Here is a 21,752-nt window from a genome sequence, read left to right as displayed (position 1 = left end):
AGGTGGGTGGTACATGTAAGAAACACCCACACAAATGCCCAAATGTCCAAACATTTCTCACCAGAACATTGCATTGTCACAAGATGGTCAATGTTATTTATTTCTCCTGTCAATGACGGTTAATGTTATGACTGAACGTTGGTTTAAAATAGGGTCAAATGTTATAATACCTAATAAAAAATAAAAAAGCAGATGCATAAAAGTGCAAAATTTACTGTTACATGTGATAGGCTACTACAGTAATACCGGATGTAATACCTCACATTAATCACCAGAGGTCGCCAGATACTACTTCTTATCAACCAGGTGGGATGGCAAAAAAAGGAAAAAAAAAACGTCGCTATAAGATAAATTAAATTAATATTTCATCTGCATGCATTCATGTATGTAAGGGGTTGCAATAAGAGTGGACTTGGAATTAAACTGCTGTTTTAAATTGATTTATATGAAAACTTGTCGAGATTTCTGCAGCTACGCGCTAACTAAAGTAGCCCAGCATCACAACTGGCAGCTTGATGTGAAGCAGGTCATATGTGTGAAGTCATTCACCTGTGAGTTTGTCTCACTCTAACCTGTCACCTGTCGATGACTGATTGACGCGCACCTGTAGTGACGTCAGCGGAGCAGCTCACACTAATGGGCGCTCGCGAGCGGAGGAGGAGGAGGAGGAGGAGGAGGAGGAAGTAGGAGAGTTAAGGAGAGATATGTGACAGAGAGCAGCGGAGGGCTGAACAGCTGCCGCTTAAAGCTGCACTTACTCTCCGTCACAACGCGTCGGACTCTCAGCCTCCGGACTGACCCGCTGCGCACCCCTTCCCGGGTAGGACGGCTGCCGTTTGAGGCTCACCTCTCTCAGGTAAGACGGCTGCTCACCCACGGTCTCAAGTTGTTTGTTTGAACTGCCTGTCACCTCCTCGCTGTTATGATCCATGGGAATGTGAGGCAGACATTTTTGTTTGCTCCCAACCTAATCCGTCTTCCAGGCAGTTATTGGAACAATAAGGAAAGTAAGCTCAACCTGTTTTACCATGAGGCTCATTACAGCAGCTTAAATTTACACCTATGTCTTATTTTTTTACTGTTATTATGATTATTTTAGGCTGTCCCTATATGTTTATAAGCATTAAACCTGTATAATAATGTGGTTGTGCCTAGTTTCTACTCAGGTCATGTGTGTTATAGTTTCTGTGGTGCACAGATTTGCTGGAGCAGGTCTCCTCTGTGTGTTTTTCATGTGGGCAAGTACAGTGTAGGAGTGAGATGTGAGTCACGGGTTTAGTGCCTTCACATGAGTTTGAGGATTGACACAACTTGCTGCTTGTGTGAGAGGGGATCTACATCGTGGGGCCCCGACTTCTCCAGCGGGGAGAGATGCCCCGCTATAGGTCGCTGGAGATATTTGAGGGTCAGATTATCACGTCTTTCGCTTTCCCTGTTGCCTACACATGCCTGAACTTGTGTCCCGTCGTCTTTTCCCTCAGCTTCCTCTGATGCTGTAGGTGCTGAGGAGCTCAGCAGACTTGGCGGACGTCACGGCAGGAGGACGCCATGTCCAACAGCCAGCCAGACAGCTGTGCGGCCGACCAGGCCCCTCTAATTCTGGAGAGTCAGTTCAGCACAGAACTCCATATATACGAGGCTGGCGATGAAGCCAACCAGCCGCAGAGCTCCCCCGCAGCCCAGTCTGAATCATCCACACCGCAGGAGGATGCAGGGGCCAGCCTTGTGGTGCCCAAGCCGGTGGTTTTGAGCACCCAGAGCCCCGCAGCGCTCAAGGTTGGCACCCACCAGCTCATACCCAAGAATTTAGCGGTGAGCAGTCGGCCTAAAACCCGACACCACACCACCGTGGTGACGTTCCCAGTGGGACTGGAGAAATCCAGCAGCGGGAACCGGACTCGCCACTCGACCCAAGGGCCGGACCTGTCCTGGGAGGATTATGACAGCGATGGAGACGGCTTTGCTCTGAGGAGGAACCGCAGGAACAAGTCCTACAGAGCGGCAGTGACCAGCCTGGATATTGAAGCCATAGCGGCAGGACGAGAGTCTGTAACCACGCTGAAACCCGTTAAAGAGAGCAGAGAACCAAGTCCTGGTCGAATTCGCACCTTGGGACGGAAGGTACATAAGACTGAGAGGTTGGGGACTGCAAATTACATGTAAATTAGTTTATGAATACGTCCTGCAATGAATGAATCTACATTTGAATTAATCTAATTAGACATCTAGAGTTTTGTAGTACAGGGCCAAGCTGATACAGTTTCTAATAGGTCACAGCCAACATGGCCAGTAGTATTACCATTGACTTCTACCAAATTCACCTTTAGTCAGAGAGATGACAGTTTATTTCCACACTGTTTCCTGCCTTCCAGACTTGGGAGTCAGTGAAGGGTTTTTACCAGACTATAATTAAAACAGCACACTGAAGGACAGAAAATAGAAGCAATGACGACACAATGAGGAAAAAAAATAATAATAATAAATGATCTGTGAAACACTTCGTATCCCCACAATGATAAACTCATCACACTGCGGTCTCCTTTCTAGCGAACCTTTGGAAGAAAGAGGAACCAGAACCAACGGGGATCGTTCAAAGATGGTAAGCTCACTCGTGTGTCACCCTGTCCGCTTCTCCAAATTTGATTACGAATAGCTGAGTTAACGTGGTCTTTATTAGACCGTGAAGGGATTGCAGAATTTCTCAGTAACAAAACTGATGTGTTAGGAAAAGCTCGCTCGCTCGAGGCAGCAGAAGAAGAGCAAACAGGAAGTCATTCACTCTGAACGCTCTCGGCATGCTAAATGTCCGTCGGGTCTCGAAGGAGGATATTTGTCCTGTGAATTCAGAGGCTGCCACTTCTCCTTTTTTGACGAATATGTCGACTTGAGAAGTGGCCTTAAACAGAGCTGATATCTAACTGGAACAGCAGCTCAAGACATGCAAATTAATTATGTAAGATGAAATTAACACAGCAGATTTTATCTATTCTCAAAAATGGAAGATGTTGTTTAAGAAACTTGTTTTTTTCTGCAGTATTATAATCAGATTGAGTGTGAGAGTGTGTATGAAACCTGTGACCTCTCATCGATGTATGGTCTCCACATCTTTTCCAGTGATCAAACACTCCAAGCTCCAACTCACATTAAATCACTGTCAGCTTTTCACTAAATAGATGCATTCTCACCTCCCACACTCTATTCTCAAAAGATCCGAGTTATTATGTCAACAGATTCCAGCTCAGCTTTAGTTTCATTTGTTACATTAATGAATATACATAATGACCCTTTTTTTTTTGGGATGTGTGGGCGAATAACAGCACAAGTCCTGCATGCATAAGCTCATTACGAGACAGTTTAAAAACCAGATACTCAAATTCTCTATGTTGATGCTGTCCTCAGCCACGCCGCGCCTCTACCAGGAAATCCGCGAGCGAGGGCTGCACTCCACCAACCAGGACGAGCTTCTGGAAGACTTTGTGGTGGTGGAGCCTCCTGTGGAGGACCAGGGCATCGTGGTGAAGAGCTACCGGCCAGCGCAGCTCACCTGGAGCCAGCTGCCCCAGGTAAGATGCAATGCAAGGAACAATAGAGGTTATATGTATGTGGTCTACTGGTAGCAGGCTTGGTTTTACTGCCACACAGGAGCAGGAAGAAAAGACCTGTGGTACTGCCTGTTGTTATAGCGCCATGAATGGAGTGGGACTGGTTTTCCATCAGCCTCTGATCACCCACTACATCCACAAGCTCAAGAGGGCAGTTCAGAACAGAGTCGACCTTCTTCACCAGTCGGTTTAGTCGTTTTTTTGTCTGCCGCTGAGATGCTGCCACTCCAGCAGACCGCTCCCTGCGCTCTTAAGGGCCTAAGTGTCCTCAGCAAGTGGAATCTGCTCTGGCCTTTCTTATAAAGTGCACTAGCGTGGTCAGTCCAGTCCAGTTTGTTGTTCAGGTGAACATCCAGGCACTTATAGGAGATCACTACCTCTATATCCAGTCCCTGGATGTTCACAGATCTGTGGAAACACTCGCTAAGTTTGCTTTTGATGTCAGAACATTCACCAGGCCAGTGTTTTAGCTTACCACTGCTTCCTTTTTTTCTTTCTGCACCCCTCACAAAGGTGAAGGACACCGGCATCCTGACATTGATCACACCTCAGGAGAGAAAGAGACAAGAGGTGAGTACAAGTGTTTACATCTCCTCCAAGCATACACACAGAAACGTCCTACAGAGGACTGTCCTTTGCTTTGACATGCTACAGAAAGCGGGACCACCCTCACAGCTGAACACAGTTATTGGAAATAAATAATCAGAATGAAAACACTGAGGCTTCTTTCCACGAACGGTCATCCATCAGTTAAACATGTGATGCGATGCAACTGTGCAACAGCCTTTTTCACAAATGGTACGTTCTGTTTTATGGTAGAAATAAGATTTAAAAAAAAATCTGAAACTAGGACAGTTAGACTTGATGTCCGGTTGACCTTGTTTCAGCTTTGTGTTTTGGATGACTGAGATAAATCCAGCACTGTTGGTGTTTCTGTTTCTGTTTCCAGCATGTGTCAGTGTGTCTGTACTTAACTGTCAACCAGCTGTGTCTTGGGGTAACAATAAAAACTGTTACGGGAACAATAAAATAATATAGCAATAACCATTAATAGTTTTTATCATCGGGTGGTTATTGCACTTTAATTTGTTTATTAAGTCAAACAGGTAAAACCTAGAAAAGACCGCATCCTACATTTCCCGTAATTCAACCCAGTAGTATCTTTACCACTAAAGGTGACTCCACTGACATCTTCAGAGGAGCCAAGATCCCATTTACCACATACTTTACAGTCATTTTGATTTTGTTACTCAACACTCGATGACATTCTCTGGCACCAAGTCCAGCTCCTTCTCTGAGCTCCCCTCAGAAACCTTTCTAGGGAAAAAAAACACAAGCGGATAAAACAGGTTCAGTTATATTTCATTACAGAAACAACTCATGGAAAGCAAATGAACACAGACTGATTCTATCCATGTACTGTAACTCTATATGAGGGCGGGCTTCCCCTTTTATAGTGTGTCCTCTCAGGCAGTCTCAGTCACCACCAAAGGTCCACCCTGTGTGCACTACAGACCCTGAATAAAGCCGCACCCTGCCAGTGTAATCATAGCGAGGCCGTCTCCTCAGCAGGTGCTCGAGTCACTCTTTTGTACCTTTAGTTGGCGTGGCTAAGTACTGTACCGAAGCAAAAAGGATACACACGCTTGTGAACATTTTTAGCGGCCTCTGCGAAGTCGGGCATTTGGCTGACACACGGAAACTGGTTCTTCTACAATCAGAGGGTGGACAATATGCAGGCCTCCAGTCACAGATGGGCTGTGCTTGTGGTTAACTTATGTAATATTGTTTGATAGGTTTTGTTTTGTTCTGTTTTGTTATTTTAGAAATCGTCCGTCCCGTGCCTTGCAGTGATTGCTTTGTAATGACTCCTGTTTCCCTGCGATGGGTCAAATAGGGTTTTTTTAAAAACCAAAACCTTAAGTCGCCACAGCTGAAGTAGAGGAATTCAATTTTGCTTCTTTTTTAGGGATAAAAACACAGCTCACATATAGAGAGTCACTAAAAATGCCGCCCTCCTACCTAGGCACGCTGTAATAAAAGGAAGATCTGAGCTGCAAAATAAGTTCCTTATTGTCATTTTTTTAGCGTCTTGTCAAAAATACCACCGTTGGATCGGAGATTTTCAGGAAGTGCCCGCGCTCGATTTAGCTCTAGCTTGTGCCCTTTGGTCGTCTGTGAGTAAGATAGTTGTTCAAGGTGTGTCACCACCCGACGGCTCACCTAACATCCCGACCACAAACAGCCGGAGTGAACTAACCCTCCGTTCATGGTGCACAGATCAACCAGTGCTGACGCGTCCTCCCCGGTTGACTCACAGTCAAATCCTTATTCATCATTTTGCACCAGTGTTAGCATGCAGAAGGAAGTTTGACACAAGAGAGTGGAGATGCAGAGTTCCCCCTAACAACAGAATGTGCTACAGATGCGCTCTTGATTTTGTTGCTGCTTTGCTCTGACTAACAAACATTAAACCCACTGCAGAATGAAGGAAATAGAAATAGGTGTCAAAGGAATTCTGGGAAATGTAGGATAACATTAAATCACACAGAAGACAAGAAACAAGGGGAATTAAAGTGAGTTCAAGGGGAAAACCGATCTAAAAGAATAACCTTTAGTACATGTTGAAAGCGCTAATGGCTCCTTGTCATGTGCATTTATCGTGTCGCCTTTTTTCTTCAGGCCATTTTTGAGATCATGACCTCGGAGCATTCGTACCTACACAGCCTGGGTATCCTGGTGAGTCACTTCAAGAGCAACGAAGCGCTGAGGAAAACGATGACAGCCACCGAGCACCATCACCTCTTCTCCAATATATCAGTCATCCGCGATGTGAGCCAACGGTATGCACAGCACTCTTAAAAGCCATTATGTGTGTGTGTGTTTGTGTTTGAGAGTGTAGCAGTGAAGCAGAGCGATACGCTGTTAATGTGTACTTCTAAATAGAGCCGTACAGTTACATTAATTCCTGCTGAGGCGCACACACAATCAGGTGAGAAAATGTTTTGATTTAAAGCTTCGGGTAAAGAGTTTGTCTTTCTAGTATCCTGCAGGCTCCAGCAACATGTTAAAACACGCTAGCCAAACTGGTTCTGCTGCCTCGTCGCCCTGAGTGGTATTCCCATGCTTTAAGATGATAATGCGCCTGAGAGCGGCCTCTGTGTGTGTGTTGCCGGTTATCTTGAATGAAAATAGTTCAGGTTTTAGCAGTGAGTCGAGAAGCACCTTTCCGGCTTTGAACTTCTTGTCCTGTCTCCAAGAAAAACAGGAATAGTGAAACTACGGCGCAAAAAGTGTCTCTGAAAGCTGCCGCGTGACCCTTTTACTTATGTCAGGGTTTGTGTGTGAATCCTGTAGTAGATACTGGGTTGGGCTGTCATTAGGTGTCAGTTTACTCTCCTTCCTTTTTGTTTTTGTTTAAAAGGCAGGGCTGAAAGTCACTTATCATGGTGACAATGCCAGCAATGGAAAGCCCTTTTGGCAAAAGGGATTATGTGGATTTCAACTTCTATATTTTAGTATAATGGAAGTTTGCAATGTTCTGTTTGTGTGGATTCAGGACTGTGACGTTCAAAATAAAGGAGGCATAGAGGCAATTCAGTACCGCTGTGTAAATCCCTATGTCCTTTTAGCTCACGTGGTTCGCAAAGTCCTCAAAATAGTGGCACGAGTTTGAGTCCAGCCTTTACCCTTTACTCTATCTAATAACTACCTGTTTCTCTTTATTGGACTGCCCAATAAAGACACACAAAAAGGCAAAAATACATTAATAAAGAGATAGAAATACAAGTTGGTTAGTTGGTTAGAGAAGCAGCACGCATGCTCACTTGGATGGGTTAAACATTGAAACGTCAGGATATCTGTCCATGAGCTGAATCTTAAGAGAAACTGGGTCACGCGGCAAGACGACGAGCCCAAGCACACAAGTCGTTCTACAAAATAACGATTGAAGAAGAAAAAAAAAAAATCAATGTTTAGTCGTGGACAAGTCAAAGTCCTGACCTTAATCCAATAGAAATGTTGTCGATGGACCTGAAGCAATGAGTTCATGTGAAAAAACCGACCAATATCTGAAGAAAGAAAGAAAGAAAGAAAGAAAGAAAGAGGCTAAAACTGGGACAACTGATCAGCAGTTACCGGAAATCTTTAGTTGCTGCACAAGAGGGTCACACTTGATACTGACAACTATATTTCTACTTATTTGCAACTCACAAGATTGATTTTCTTGAATAAGTAAACGCACAAGTATAATATTTCAGTCTTATTTTATTCAGAAGTGTAGAAAATTCTGAGGACGCGAATACTTTGAAGCGGCACTGTGCAAAGCAAATAAAGCTGATTAGATTTTGATATCTGCCTCAGAAACCAGAATTAATTAATCCGTACATTGGAAACGAAACTTGAACCTTACAGTCAGTCCTTTCACTTCTTTACTAACCTCCGCCTCTCACACAACTTTCAGTTTTTTTGAGGACCTGGAACGTCGTCACAACGAGAACCCAGTGATCCGGGACATCAGCGACGTCGTTCAGAACCACGCCGCCCACCACTTCGAGCCCTACATCGTCTACTGCTCCAACGAGACCTTCCAGCAGAGAACGCTGCAGAAGCTGCTGTGAGAAGGCGTCAAAAAACAAACTCGAGCTTCCGCAAGTCCCGCTGCAGGATGGGCTGAACTTCTGTTTTTTTTTGTTTTTTTTTCTCGTGTCTCTCAGGACCAGCAACACGGCGTTCAAAGAGACCCTGAAGCAAATCGAAGGGAGCAGTGAATGCGGAGGCCTCCCCATGCTCTCGTTCCTCATCCTTCCCATGCAGCGAGTGACTAGACTGCCACTGCTGCTGGACGTATGTTGAATCTTTACCTTTCTACATCAACACCTCTAATGACTTGTTTTCACCCAAATTAAATAACGAAAATTCCTATTAGTGGCAGGTTAGTGCATGTGTATATGTGTAATATACCAAGCAACTAAGATAAAACTAAAATAACCTTTTAAATGATTAGTTTAGTTGTTTTCCAAAATGCATTTAAAGGGGAACTACTGTTTTTTACAACCTGGACCTTATTTCTCACCCATATAACTTTTGTGTAATTTGCAGTCGTTCAGGTGATAATTAGATCAGCGTATATCCATATAGTGGGAGTGACTGGGGCACCGAAACGCAGCCTCTAAATAACGCATTATCTACTGCGAAACTCGTTCATTTCACCAATATTTTGTTATCGTACGCTAGTGCTATTCACTGTTGAGTCCAGAGTTACCTGTTATCATCATCCAGGGTCTGTAGATTGAGTTTCGCGGCAGATAATGCGTTATTTAGAGGCTGCGTTTCGGTGCCCCAGTCACTCCCACTATATGGATATATGCTGATCTAATTATCTCCCGAACGACTGCAAAGTACACAAAAGTTATGGGTGAGTAAACGATCGTATTTTATGCCAGAAATAAGGTCCAGGTTGTTAAAAAACAGTAGTTCCCCTTTAAATGATGGGGCATTCCTTCATTATTTCATCATTAACTAAGCAGGTTTGGAGTTGATTCCAATGAAACTCAGTATTTGTTGATCTCTACGGCTTCCAGACTTTAAGACAGATTTCAAATTTTTATTTTTGATTTGGTCAATCGCCCAGTTACCTGTGAGCCTGTGACCTGTAGGAGATACCCTCATTTTAAAGCTGAGAGTATGTACTTTGAGTCGTATTTATTATATAATTGGAATTCAGTTTGTTTTGCTCGACAGCTAAAATTGTTCAGATTGAAGTAAACGACAACCAGTGAGTGGTAAGCTTGTACTCAATGATATAATATAACCACGCATATAACACACTTTTTAAACAAAACTAGAGACCTACCGTCATCTAAAAAGAGTTGAAAGTGTGCATACACAGCCCCGAAGCTGCCGGATGGCCCATTGGCCCTGGACTGCACAAGAAAGTGAAGACAGCTGCGCCTGATCTGCTTCTCCAAGGAAGGAACTGCATCCCCTGGGGCGTTTTTTTTAATGTGCATTCTTGTCTGGACTTGTAAAACGCCATCAGTTGCTGCACAAGTGTAGTTCCAAATCAGAGTACCAATCTGACCAAGTACAGTCCAAATACTTGGATGTGTTTATGTCCTGCGTCGTCATGCCAGGTATCCAGGAGTGCATTTCAGTGGAATCAGCAAGTACGCTGCTTTTCCAATTCCAGACTGACAGTCATGAGTCCTCCCGTCCTCTGGAGTATATTGATATTATATAAAATGATATTATTTTCATGTTCATCAGTTTTATCCTGTTTTTAAAATTACATTTTTTGGAAACGTACACTCTGAGGCTCGGTACATACCTGCATGTTCTCCCTGTGTCTGCCTGGTTTCTCTTCAGCTTCCTCCCACCGTCCAAAGACATGCTCGTTAGGTTAATTGGTGATTCTAAATTGGCCGTAGGTGTGAGTGTGAATGGTTGTCTGTCTCTCTGTGTTAGCCCTGTGACAGATTGGTGACCTGTCCAGGGTGTACCCCACCTCCAGAGGACAAGCAGTCACAGAAAATGAATGAATTAATGAATGAATGAATGGTACATACCTGCAGCTCTAACTGTGCATATCGCCATTGGTGTGATGTGGGGCAGTGCATTATGGTGATTTATGTATCAACGTTCCTACATTTTATTTTCTCTTCACAGACAATCTGTCAGAAAACCCCGGACAAGACAGCAGAGTACTTTGCTGCCGTTTGGGCGTTGGCCGCCATCAGCAAGGTATAGACGCTCAGCAATATTCGCCTGCATGACGAAGGGTTTTGATGATTGTTACCGTTACAATCGCTGTCTCAACAGTTGGTCAGTAGCTGTAATGACGGAGCGCGGCGGATGGAGAGGACGGAGCAGATGTACACGATCCAGAAGCAGATGGATTTCGGTAAAATCAAGGTGAGGAGCGGTCCTGTGACTCATTTAAAGAAGAAAACCGGTTTTGAATTATTACAGTTCTCCTCCTAACTTTAGATGATGATGTATTTTAAAGAAGACATGAGTAATGATGCAAAACATGTATTTTAATGAGATTGGAATTACACTATAAAGCATAAATGGTCTGCATACCCTTAGTTCCTAATACTATTTTCCCCCCTTTCAAGATAATCCTTTAATTTATCCCACATTGGGAAAAAGTCCGTAAAGCTGCCTATAATTCATAGCAGAAACCCTCAAGATGCTGTAAAATCTACACTCATCTGGACCTCCCCAAAGTGGCTCAATGATTTCAAGGTCCGTAGGCTATGGCGACTTCCCTTTCTTCTGACTTAAGGCTTGACTTAGCTGGTTGGAAGCTGGTCTGTGTGCGTCTTCCAGGCCAAAGGATGCAAATTTGCAAGTATTCTGATAAGATAATGCATTCCCCTTGACGTCAAGTCACTGAGCCAGTGTTGCTCATGAACACACAAAAACATGAGAGCTCCACCTCCAAGCTGAACAATTGGGACGACTCGCCATGGAAACACAGTTTGAGAAGGCCATTTTATTTCAAGTACCTCCTTATCGTGCATCTTTAAAAACAAAATCATGCCACCGTTTTGCAGAGAAGCCTGTATGTCAGCATATCTGTTTGTTTATTTTCTCCTTTTCCCATGTCATACAAATGTATATCCAGCTCCCTTGTCTTGTCTTGCAGGTTCCTACGACTCAGAAAGATGTTTGTTGACTAATTATATTTTCACATATTTATTAGCAGAATTGTGAGTGACGTATTGTCTATGAACAGCGAGGAACATAAAGCTTTGGACTGATCTCCCTGGCTTCGTAATAATGAGAACATGAGCTCTGCCCACCTGACGAACTGAATAAACGTTGTGTCCCCGCAGCCGTTTCCGCTGATTTCCTCCTCGCGGTGGCTGAAGAAGCGCGGCGAGCTAGCCATCTCCGCCGAGGAGCTCAGCATATGGAAGGCGTTCAGCAACAGAAGCTACTACCTGTTTCTCTTCAACGACGTGCTGATCGTTACCAAGAAGAAGAGGTGAGAGGGGATGGAGGGCACAGAGCTTGTTTAGAGGGCCGGTTGCACCAGCTGGATGTAAAAATGTTGGCTGTAAGCCCTACAGCCAGCCTTGGGATAAATATTTATATGCCGAGTGCACCATCTAAATCTACCTCTAGACAGTCTAGTGCAGTGACGGTCGCCACAGCTTGCATGTTGCTATGGTTAAGATTAGAAATTACTGATTGGGAGACATGATTGAACCCTACAGTAAGCACGGTTGCCGGAGAGCCATCACTCCTCACACACTTTGGGTGCTCTTCCCTCAAGATGCCTGACATCGTTTAGTTTCATGTCTCCATCCCTGAATCAGGTCTATGTCCGTACATAACCAGAGGATCCGTGCCGTCTCTCATTAGTCTCTCATGCTGATTGTGTAGTCTGTATATTAGACGCACCACCTCATCCTGCATTTTTGTGTTCACTGTAAAAACTAGTCCCAACATTTTACATCTGCCTCTGACTGGGCCTTAAGATGTAGTCTCAGGCATGGATGGTGCCGTGTCTCAACGGTGCAACGGGTGCCTTCGGGTTTAAAGTGCATTTTTTTCACCTGGTGCAACCGGACCAACATTTGTGAAACTATATTCTAGGAAAAGGTTTATCCTGTGCATCTATCAGGAGACACGATAACGATTTGCAAAACTACCGTCAAATCTTTCCCAGCATGTAATTACTAATGGTTCAGATTAATTTCACTTTTGAAATGCTCTTGTGTTCATATGAGACATACAGTGCTCAGGCATAACATTATGACCACCTGGCTAATATTGTGTGGGTCTCCCTTGTGCCTCCAAAACAGTTCCCCATCAAGGAGTGTCACTGCTATGGGGTGAGGGGGGGTACATCCACACTAATGCCAGGTCCTAAAGCTTCCCAGCAGAGCATTGTATTGTCACAAGCTGCTCAGTGTTATTTACTTCTCCTGTCATAATGTTGTGGCTGACCAGTGTACATTCATATAGTATCAAGGACACTTTAGCATGTGAACCATGGATTCATGGAGCACCATTCATGGAAAACCTGCTCTACCTAATAAATTAGAATATATTTTTATACATATTTTAGAATAAAGGAGAACCTGTTGGAGGTCTCTTACGCTCTTGAAGAGCAGACGCTGTTTGGAGCCACATTTAAATAATTATCAATTCCCGATGACTCTTGCGAACACTAAACAGATCCAGCTGCAGCCAGGGAACACGAGAAAAACAGAAGACAGGAGGGTAACGGGGACGGGGAAGGGATAGAGCATGGATGTGGCGCGTGCATACTTGAGATTCTTCACTCTTGCATTCGGCACGTCAGCTCGACTGACTGCTGCTTTCTGTTTTGGATTAGGGAGAAACCAAACAATGTCAGCTCAGAGGAAGGAGTTGCCCACAACACTGGAGTCATTTAGCTGGCTGTAAAGTCAGCACTCTGACCTAGTACTCAGGTGATAATATCTGGGACATGGATAAGGAATGTGGTTTGACAACACTGGATGGATGTACAGTCACCTAAATGTGCAAGCCATTTAAAGTCACGTTATTTCTGTGAATGACCCTGTAGAGCTGCAGCCAGAGGGAACAAATACGTGTAACAACCTTGTTTGTATGTCCAGCGAGGAGAGCTATGTGGTGCTGGACTACGCTACCGTGGAGAACGTGGAGGTGGAGGTCGGGGAAGACACAGAAGCACGGATGTCTCCGCCTGCCAAGAACAACTCCCACCACCTTTCATTCAGACTGCTGATGAGCAAGAACAGCGAGGGGAAATCGGAGCATATCTCCCTAGTGGCCGAGTCCAGGTACGGCCGCTCCCATCATCACCGAGTCCAGTCAGTGGGAGTTCACAAAAACACATTTAGTGTCATTTGTTCTGCAACTAACTGACAGTAATGAGAGCTGTGGTTTGCTTGTGTTCCCTGGAATCTGGCTCCCTCTGCTGGCCTAGGTTGTAATAGCGACCTCAGATTGTTACCACACACTGCAGTGAGTTAGGAGTCCCTGTTTAATGTTTTTGTTCTTTATTGCAAGGGAGGACAGAGCACGCTGGATAGTTGCTCTCACAGCGCACAAGCAGGCGGGCGTCTTCACTTGTAAAGACGGTGAGTCTGCACGCTTTCACTACAAAATGAATCCTCCTACGAACGATTCCGCCTGAATTAGTGACATCTAATGACAAATTTGTTCCCTCGGCTCTTGCGTGCGAATTATTCACTTGACGTGGAAGTCTTAATAATGCAGCGTGCCGCACAGAAGCCAGATGGTTCGCAGGCACTTTTAATTTCAAATGAGTATGCCACTGTTTCAAATCTATTCATATTCATATACAAGTCACAGCTGTGTAGTTTCCCCCTGACTTTGGTGGTTTTTTTTTTTTTTAAAGATATGATAACCTTGCCTGAAAGGTTTTGTGATTCTAAAAAGCACAATCCCTCTGTCAAAGCAGTGTGTTCAGGTCACTCAGCTGTGTGGAAAAAGAACACTGCAGATATTAAAAATGTTTATCTTCATACAAACTAACGCCCTGTCGATATTTGTGCAATGGCTATTGTTTAAGGAGGGAGCTTATCTGTTGACATTTTATATCTGTTATCAAAGGGCGTGCCTCTTTAAGGAAAGTCTTCATCGCAGTGAGATGTATACAGTAGATATTCAGAGTTTTACAAGGGCGTCCAGATTTTCACAGCAGACCGAGATGAATACCAGCAGAATGTGCGCCGCTGTAATAAGCTGTCTGGAATGGGTTTCAGGTCTCCCGCAGTACGAGGCCACCAAAGCTTACATGCCAAAGGAGCCCGACGAGCTGGGCTTGCAGCAGGCCGAGCTCGTCATCCTGCTTCAAAAGGAGGAAGGTGAGGGTCCACAGCGCGGCATCGGCATAACCCCTTTCATTCTCGCTCTGCGTCTCACTTATGTTGCCTTGTCTGTCCTCCCAGCGTGGTGCTTCGGGGAGAGGATGCGGGACGGAGAGAGAGGCTGGTTTCCTGCCAGCTGCGCGACAGAGATCAACGACCCCACCGCCATGGAGAACAACGTGCAACGCATGAAGCGCCTGCGCAAAGAAACCAACGTCTGAGCGGCGGCCCCGGTGTTCGTGCCGTCACGTCACGTCAGGATGGACAAAATAACAGAAACACTTTCCAGGATTCATTCATTCATCTTTTGTAACCGCTTGTCCTGTGAAGGGTCGCGGGGTGGGGGCTGGAGCCTATCCCAGCTGTCATCGGGCGTCAGGAGGGGTACACCCTAGACAGGTCGCCAGACTATCACAGGGCTAACAGAGACTTTCCAGTAGATTGCGGATACTAAATGTTGTCAAGACTCTACTGCTGGTGAATTATTAGTTTCTGTAGCAGTGGTCCAAAAGTCCATTACTAACAGACTGAAAGATGTTTACCAGTGTAGGAAAACCTCAAAAAGGCCATTAAAGCCCCCCTGGTGAATGATGGTTCCTGTTTCCAGCCAGGTTCTCGTGTTGCTCTCTACTGTCAGACCATCTAAACCGTTTTCTGTTGAATGAACAATGAATTAATCTATTGTTTTGCAGAGCTATTGTATATTAAGAAATGTTATATCACCTTCACTTTACTCAGCCTAATGGAGATGATCATTATCAATTGATTCAGTTCCTGGTCATTTTATTCAACTTGTACAGAACAGAATCTGTTATTTCATGTTTTTTTTTGTATTAATGTGAAATTTTAATTTACTTGTCTTGGTAACAATAATGAACTAAACCCACTCGTAACAGTATGAAATGTAATTCTGTTGTGTGCCAACTAGTTTCAAGTGGAAAAACATTCAGGTTTGTTGCCCGACACTGTGAGGACTTTGATCTCGTGCTATTCTGGTTACGTCTTTGTGTATCACATTGTGTTACTGTCATTGTGATGTTGTGTAGGGATTCTTTATCTTAGTGTGCCACCAAGTTCTGGTTAAACATTAACCATTTTATAGTAGTTTAGGATGTACTTGTGCCATCAGTGACACTGAAACTCTCTACTCTGTAACAGAAAGAAGGCCAAATGTTGATAGCCTGTATACTTGAAATGAATAAAAAGAATAAAAACACTACAGACAGTTCTCCTGGTTTCTGGACTTTTATTTGAGCTTGCATTTTGTTAAAATGTTTTAATACATAAAAAGTTATTTAAAAATGTCAAACTGACCAGATATCAAATTCCATTTTATCTTTAAAAACCATTTGGTGTAAAAACTTAGGACAGATTTAGAAAAACATTTGCTGTTTCCCCAGAACGTTTTGTAGCTGTCACATAAAAATAATGGAAAAAAAACAGGTCTGCATAGATTCTGCAGGCAATCGGTGATAATCTGGTCAAATGCATGGTGCAAGCTTGTGACGATCGTCAAGTCAAATCTTTATTGCTCAGATCTTGTTTGATGTTTCTTCTTGTTGACAAAAAAACTGTAAAAGAAGAAGGTTGGGAAATTAGTCAGCTGCTTATCTGTATGCTGCGTTTTCGTTCAACATTTTCAGCTCTATCAGTTTAGTCAGTTAGAATCCTGCATTGTGAGATACTTGAAAATGCAAGAGCATAACTAGAGCGCTCTACAGTGCCAGACAGTGTGATTTAGCTCAGTCACTGCAGTGGATTATCCACTACAAAGTCAAAAAATGCAAATGGCAAGCTGTCCAATCTGACTCAGTCTTAAATCTTAGATGCTGAATCTGAAGAATGCATCTGAATCCAAACATTTTCACAGTTAAATCCAATGGTAGTAGTATTTAATTAGGCATAAATTAGTCGTAGTGATGCTATAGACTCACCCGGACGATGGTAAAAGATGGTAGGTGCCGGTGGGCAGGTTGTTTCCTACTCAGCCCCACCCTGCTGGGCCTCGGGAGCGGACGTTTTCTCTGCAGATGGGTCACCTCCTGTCTTGGGCTCCTTGGTTTCCTGGCCGGGTTTTCCACCAGTCTGTGGGCGTCTGCGGCGGTAGTTGAAGTTACGACGGTAACGTCGCTGGCGGGGCTGTTGATTTTGCCCACCTTCGCCGCCCTGATTCTCCTTGTCCTCCTCGCCGTCCCGCACCGGTCGGGGACGGGGTGGACCCCTGGAGCAAGCGAACAAAACGGAAAAAGCTGTGAGAGAAACCTCACTACGACAGGGAGAAATCATGCAAAGGATACGTCATCCACTGAGACAGGATGCGTTCACAGAACAATTGCTGCCAAAAATAGAAATAAAGCAAATTTGGATGCACAGCTACAATTTGAGGTTAGGCTGCAGCAAAAGAGGAGCGTCGTTAGGCCAAACGTGTGGCATTCATCGTTATTAAAATGTTTTAAAGAAGTCAACTTTCAGTAAGTTGACTCAAGGCTAGGATCCAGAGCGCTCAAAGCGCTCTCATTGTTGCTCCCCTATTGTTGCAGCCCTGCGTCATTGAAGCCAACATGCAAACCTTGGTCTGAACCTTGGTCGGAAGCCTCTGTAGTAGTTCTGTCTCGCTGGTTTGTTGCCCTGGTCGGGACCTCCCTGGCCCTCGTCGCCCTCACCTCCCTGAAAGCAAACAGATCAAGCGGCAAATGACACACATACCTTTCAGTGCAAACACAGAAACCAAGTTGAGAACATTTGTTTAGTAGTGCTAACTGTGTCAAGCTTATGAAAGTACATTACCAGGTACTTCTCCATAGCTGAGATTAGGGGTCTATTTGAATTTTCAAAATATTGGCTGGACCCCCGATACACCAAGATTTATTGATCACAACCACGAGAGCGTTAAGAAGGAGAGGGATAACAGTTGAATCTAACATCAACGCATCAAGTGTCCCGAGTTTGTCACGGGATAGCTGGGTGCCTGCTTCAGGATAGTAGCCCTGTGCCAGCGTACCTCAGTCATCTCTCCGCGTGGTGCGTTGGTGTACGGGGGCCGGCGGCCGTAGCGTCTACGTACAAAGTATGGAGGGTAGCGCCGTCTGCCAGGGTAAGTGGGTCTGCGCTGCTGTGGCTGCGAGTCTCCTTCAGGGGCGCTCTCTGCCCCCTCTCTGCTGCTTTTGTCGCGTCCTCCGTTGCCAGGCTCACCCTCTCCGTCACTCTGGTAGTTCTCTGGGTAGTCTCCTCCGCGGGGAGGGCCCCTCCTCCGGGGGTAACGCCTGTAGCGGTTCCTGTCAGCGGCGTACTTACTTCCCTGAACTGCAACACCGCCTGGGCCGGTGACATTTGCGGCCTCTGCTCCCTGTGTACAGTGGAATTTTTAAGCAATGCATTTACCTCGTTTATTGTCGGAATCCTTAAGAAGATGGCAGCAGCGAAACAAAAAGAAAAACCTACCTTCTCCCCCTCAACTACATCAAATTCCACAGTCTCTCCATCTCCAACACTGCGAAGGTATTTCCTCGGGTTGTTCTTCTTGATGGCTGTCTGGAAATCGCCAATAGTTCACATGTGAGATTTTATAACCACAATTAATTTATAAAATGAGCAACAACACAACACTACCAACAACTTACCTGGTGTACAAAGACGTCCTCTTTTGTATCATTCCTAAACAAAGAAGGAAAAAAAACGGCACTCGGTTAGTGTAACAATGTCTCTGCAGACAGATTGCAACTAAGCCAAGTGTGAGGATTACTTAAATTCTGCACGTAACGCAAGAGTATGGAGACCAGCAGATAAATCATCCGGTGAGCTTTGTAAGCAAATCATAGCCATAATAGGATTGGGAATGTTCTTACACACACACACACACACACACACACACACACACAATGTCAGGGTCTTTAGGAGGCAGGATGGGGGTGGGGTGCACTTACCTATTGATAAAACCATATCCATTCCTGACGTTGAACCATTTCACTGTACCCAAGACTTTTGTTGCTGCAAAAAAAATAAAAAATAAAAACAAACAGTTATTAATAAAGAGTTATTAACACGTTTATGCTTTTGTTATTTTTCTGTTACATTGTTAGGATAATTCCATGAGTCTAACTGAAAATCATGCTCCAAAGTGCTATAAAAGAAGCTCTACTGATGAAAAACAGTGGTGGGGGGACAAAAAGCAACCACGGCCACAGATAACGTGGAAGTTATATTTAACTCCCAACTGTCGCTCTTTTTATAGACCCTGATGCTTATGAGCCTCTTGTGTCAGCTGCATGAACCTGAGTGAGACCACACTTTTCCCTTGAGGCTCTGAATGTCTCACAACCCGCACTATAAGCGCCTTTTACGGAGCTGTAATGGGACATGGGAAATGTCGATAACAACAAAGTGCGCTGCGGCCCGCTGACAACATACCAAAGTCCAGCTACTACAGACCCACTGCCCCATTTTAAGACGCACTACTCGGCGTTCACACGTGGTACAGTCGTTGCCTTACGCGTTAGCATGCAGCGAGCCCAGCTGGCCTTTTAGCATGGCTATGTAGCTAAGTAGGTCTGAACCATGTGGTTGGATTGGGGCCAGCCAGCGGAAATTAACCTAACACCACTGACGCCGTCTGTTGCGAACACTGTTTTATCAAAAAGTTTAAAATACGACTTCTTGTTGTAGTGATTATCGTGTAACACGAACACAAATGCCGAAAGAATTCAGCGGAATCACACGGCGGACATTTTGGGTGGCCCCTTCAGCCATGTAAATAGCTCAAGTTAGCTCGCTAGGCTAATGTAGCTTCGTTAGCCAACGAGCTGCCGTCGTTAAGTACCTAGGCCCTAATGATAGCCCATAAATTCGGCCGAAATTAGACGACCGTTGACAGATGTTTTTTCGGTGTATTTACAATACAGTCTCCGTGTGTTTATCTGGCCGACCACACTCGACAAACGTTTGTAGGCGTTTCAACCGTTTTGGGTGAAAATTTTCGAACACGGAATCCGGCTATTTCGCGTGAACAAAGGGACGGCGAGTAGCTAGCGTTAGCTTTGCCTTCAACAGAAATCGTTGCCGGTTGGGTTAACGGTAAGAATTAACTAGCCGTTCCACAGTTTCAGTTCCAAATATACTTTTAAACCTAATATTAACGTTCAAGCCGTTGGAACTCGAGCACCAAGTCGTAACAGCCTGCGCGTGGCACCAACGCTGGCGTGAAAACGGGTCCCGATAACGGCTAGAAACAACTTCAACGATAGCCCATGTGACGGCCAACCGGTAACGTGCCATTCCGTGGCGGATATTTGACGCGAGGAGGCCGCTGTACCGTAGAGATTAACAGGCTAAAATTAAAGGATTACCAGTGTCATATTCTCTTCTGAAATTAATGCAACGCACACGATTAACGATTAATTTATGAATTTATTAATCAGAATGTAAATCGGGGTAAATGTACGATAAAGCTACCACCGAATTCCAACTGACACTTTATAATTCGGCATCGATGGCTAATATTAACGCCGAGACTAAAGTTGTTTTCTACTTGACAGTAAAATAATTATAATATTACTTTGAGACAGAGTAAACTTTACATCACGGGCAGATCCTGACAGCTAAATAAACGTTTATCTGGCGATTATTTTCCGAGTACGCTAACGCTGGGCGAGTTAACGGCCGTGTTAACGTTTTGTTCAACGGTAAATTCAGCCACGGATCGGCTCTGTAGTGTTAGCAACCGCCACTTTTGCGCATCGCTTCTGCGGTGCCACACACCACGCTAGCTCACTAGTTAGCATAACTAGCTCCAGTAGTCTTACCGATGACCTTCTTATCCCCCGCGGAAGCTGCGGCTGCCGGGCTGGATGGGCTCTCCGCATCGTCAGCAGGCTGCGGCGGTTGTTGTGTTTCGGCCTCGCTGCTCATGGTTACTACTGGCTGGTAATGGCTTCTGCCGGCGGCGGCTCTCTGCTATGTTTCCCGGTGCTAGATGGTAACCTGGGCCGGCGGTGGTGGGGGCTACTGCCTTCGGGCTCTCTGCTTTCCTCTTTCCGCTCCCGTTGCCGATCGAACTGGGCAGAATGAGCAACTGTGCCGGGGAACGTTCCTGGTGCGAGGTCCGCCCAACTGGTCTTCGGATTGGCTGGAATCTCTAATGGAAAACAAGACGCCTTCCAATTGGTCGAGACAACTGTCAGATGTGATTGATGGAAGCGTTGGAAAATATGATTGGCTGTGGGAGACAGTACCTGTCTATTGTCACCGCCCACCAGTGATGTCAAAGCCAGACAAATCAGACAGATAGCCGTGACACTTTTGGAACTGAGTGTCTGCTTGATAGAGTAATGTTGGCGGATATTAACATTATGTAGGGGTATTTTAAATGTTTATGACTACAGTTATTATCATCATGCCATACTTACATAAAATTCCATAAAATATGGCACTGGGATTATATAAATTCTGTGTTTTAATGGAAGGCAATAGCCTTCAGTGACACAATGTCAATTAAATAAAAGCAAACTTGAAAATGAAAGCCTATTTCCTGTCTCTCAAGCCATAGCATATCATTTATTGGCACACTCTTCGCTTGCATGAGGCGACTGAAACATCAAATGCCTATAGACGCTGCATACACTACTCTCGCCCCATGGTCACTAAGTGCAGCGCTGTGGAAATGCATTGAGGGATTACTGACCTAAATAGAGTGAAGGAACAAGAAAAGCTCAATATTTCATTTACAGAACATGATGTAAATGTTATATTTGTCAGTTGTACTGCACCAGCACAATTGGTGGCTAGTTTTATGACTGTAAAAAGATATAGGATGAGCAGCTGTGTAGTGCAACATCTAAACAGCTGAATTCATTATTCTTTTTAAAAATGTCTATTTTATATTACTGTAAACTATTATTGCTGATATGTGATATTACCCCAGTCCCCAGTTGCCTGACAAGGATTACCTCAGGATACATGACACCCACATCTCATCCCTTTACAATATAAAGCATCAAATCTGATTGTATCCTGACATGATGGGATCCGTGTGGATGTTTGCGTTAACTGTGTGAATTCAGTAACTTCCACCAAGACCGAGCAGACGTAGGGCGAGACAACCCCACCTCGTCCCCCCCCTCCCCACCATCCATTGTCATGTTAATGCCCCACTGGCACTGTTTATGAGCACTGGCCGACGTGTGAAGAGCTTGCTGTTAATGGCCAAGCTCCGTTCTCCCACACACAAAGATGGGCTTTAGCATTGACCCCAGAAAGCTTCCCCATGGAGAGACCCCCCCCCCCCTTTAAAAAAAAAAAA

The 21,752-nt window shown here is 44.7% G+C and overlaps 2 protein-coding genes across 5 annotated transcripts; one reads left to right on the top strand and one right to left on the bottom strand.

Annotated features, from left to right (window-relative positions):
* Nucleotides 1-720: 720 nt before the first annotated feature.
* On the top strand, nt 721-15,686 carry arhgef16 (Rho guanine nucleotide exchange factor (GEF) 16). The gene is made up of 15 exons (XM_084553811.1): nt 721-856; nt 1,482-2,121; nt 2,548-2,599; nt 3,400-3,563; nt 4,116-4,172; nt 6,285-6,445; nt 8,065-8,217; nt 8,318-8,447; nt 10,269-10,343; nt 10,422-10,514; nt 11,444-11,595; nt 13,220-13,405; nt 13,635-13,705; nt 14,354-14,455; nt 14,540-15,686. Exons 2-15 carry the CDS (start codon nt 1,549-1,551, stop codon nt 14,677-14,679), a joined length of 2,109 nt encoding a protein of 702 aa, XP_084409937.1. The 5' UTR covers nt 721-856; nt 1,482-1,548; the 3' UTR covers nt 14,680-15,686.
* Nucleotides 15,685-20,527, bottom strand: ybx1 (Y box binding protein 1). 4 transcript variants are annotated; one of them, XM_084553812.1, is made up of 8 exons: nt 20,257-20,527; nt 18,382-18,445; nt 18,079-18,112; nt 17,900-17,989; nt 17,460-17,804; nt 17,028-17,125; nt 16,393-16,679; nt 15,685-16,029 (listed from the first exon to the last, which is right to left on the bottom strand). In XM_084553812.1, the coding sequence occupies exons 1-7, from the start codon at nt 20,360-20,362 to the stop codon at nt 16,439-16,441; spliced, it is 978 nt and encodes a 325-aa protein (XP_084409938.1). In that variant the 5' UTR covers nt 20,363-20,527; the 3' UTR covers nt 15,685-16,029; nt 16,393-16,438. The 4 variants fall into 4 exon arrangements, with proteins under 4 accessions (XP_084409938.1, XP_084409939.1, XP_084409940.1 ...); XM_084553813.1 differs by having other exon boundaries at nt 17,040-17,125; XM_084553814.1 differs by having other exon boundaries at nt 17,523-17,804.
* Nucleotides 20,528-21,752: the final 1,225 nt, after the last annotated feature.

Source organism: Chelon labrosus (assembly GCF_963514085.1).
Source record: "Chelon labrosus genome assembly, chromosome: 10".
Taxonomy (NCBI): Eukaryota; Metazoa; Chordata; class Actinopteri; order Mugiliformes; family Mugilidae; genus Chelon; species Chelon labrosus.
The sequence above is the reverse complement of the archived record's forward strand: the minus strand, read 5'-3'. Positions and strand labels throughout refer to the sequence as shown.

Excerpts from the sequence above, each read along its gene's own strand:
- arhgef16 (XM_084553811.1), top strand. The coding sequence starts at position 1,549 with ATGTCCAACAGCCAGCCAGACAGCTGTGCGGCCGACCAGGCCCCTCTA. Across the intron at positions 2,122-2,547 it reads TTCGCACCTTGGGACGGAAG|CGAACCTTTGGAAGAAAGAG; the intron begins GTACATAAGACT and ends TCTCCTTTCTAG. Across the intron at positions 3,564-4,115 it reads CCTGGAGCCAGCTGCCCCAG|GTGAAGGACACCGGCATCCT; the intron begins GTAAGATGCAAT and ends CCCCTCACAAAG.
- ybx1 (XM_084553812.1), bottom strand. The coding sequence starts at position 20,362 with ATGAGCAGCGAGGCCGAAACACAACAACCGCCGCAGCCTGCTGACGAT. Across the intron at positions 18,446-20,256 it reads GGGGGATAAGAAGGTCATCG|CAACAAAAGTCTTGGGTACA; the intron begins GTAAGACTACTG and ends TTTTTTTTGCAG. Across the intron at positions 17,990-18,078 it reads AGGACGTCTTTGTACACCAG|ACAGCCATCAAGAAGAACAA; the intron begins GTAAGTTGTTGG and ends GGCGATTTCCAG.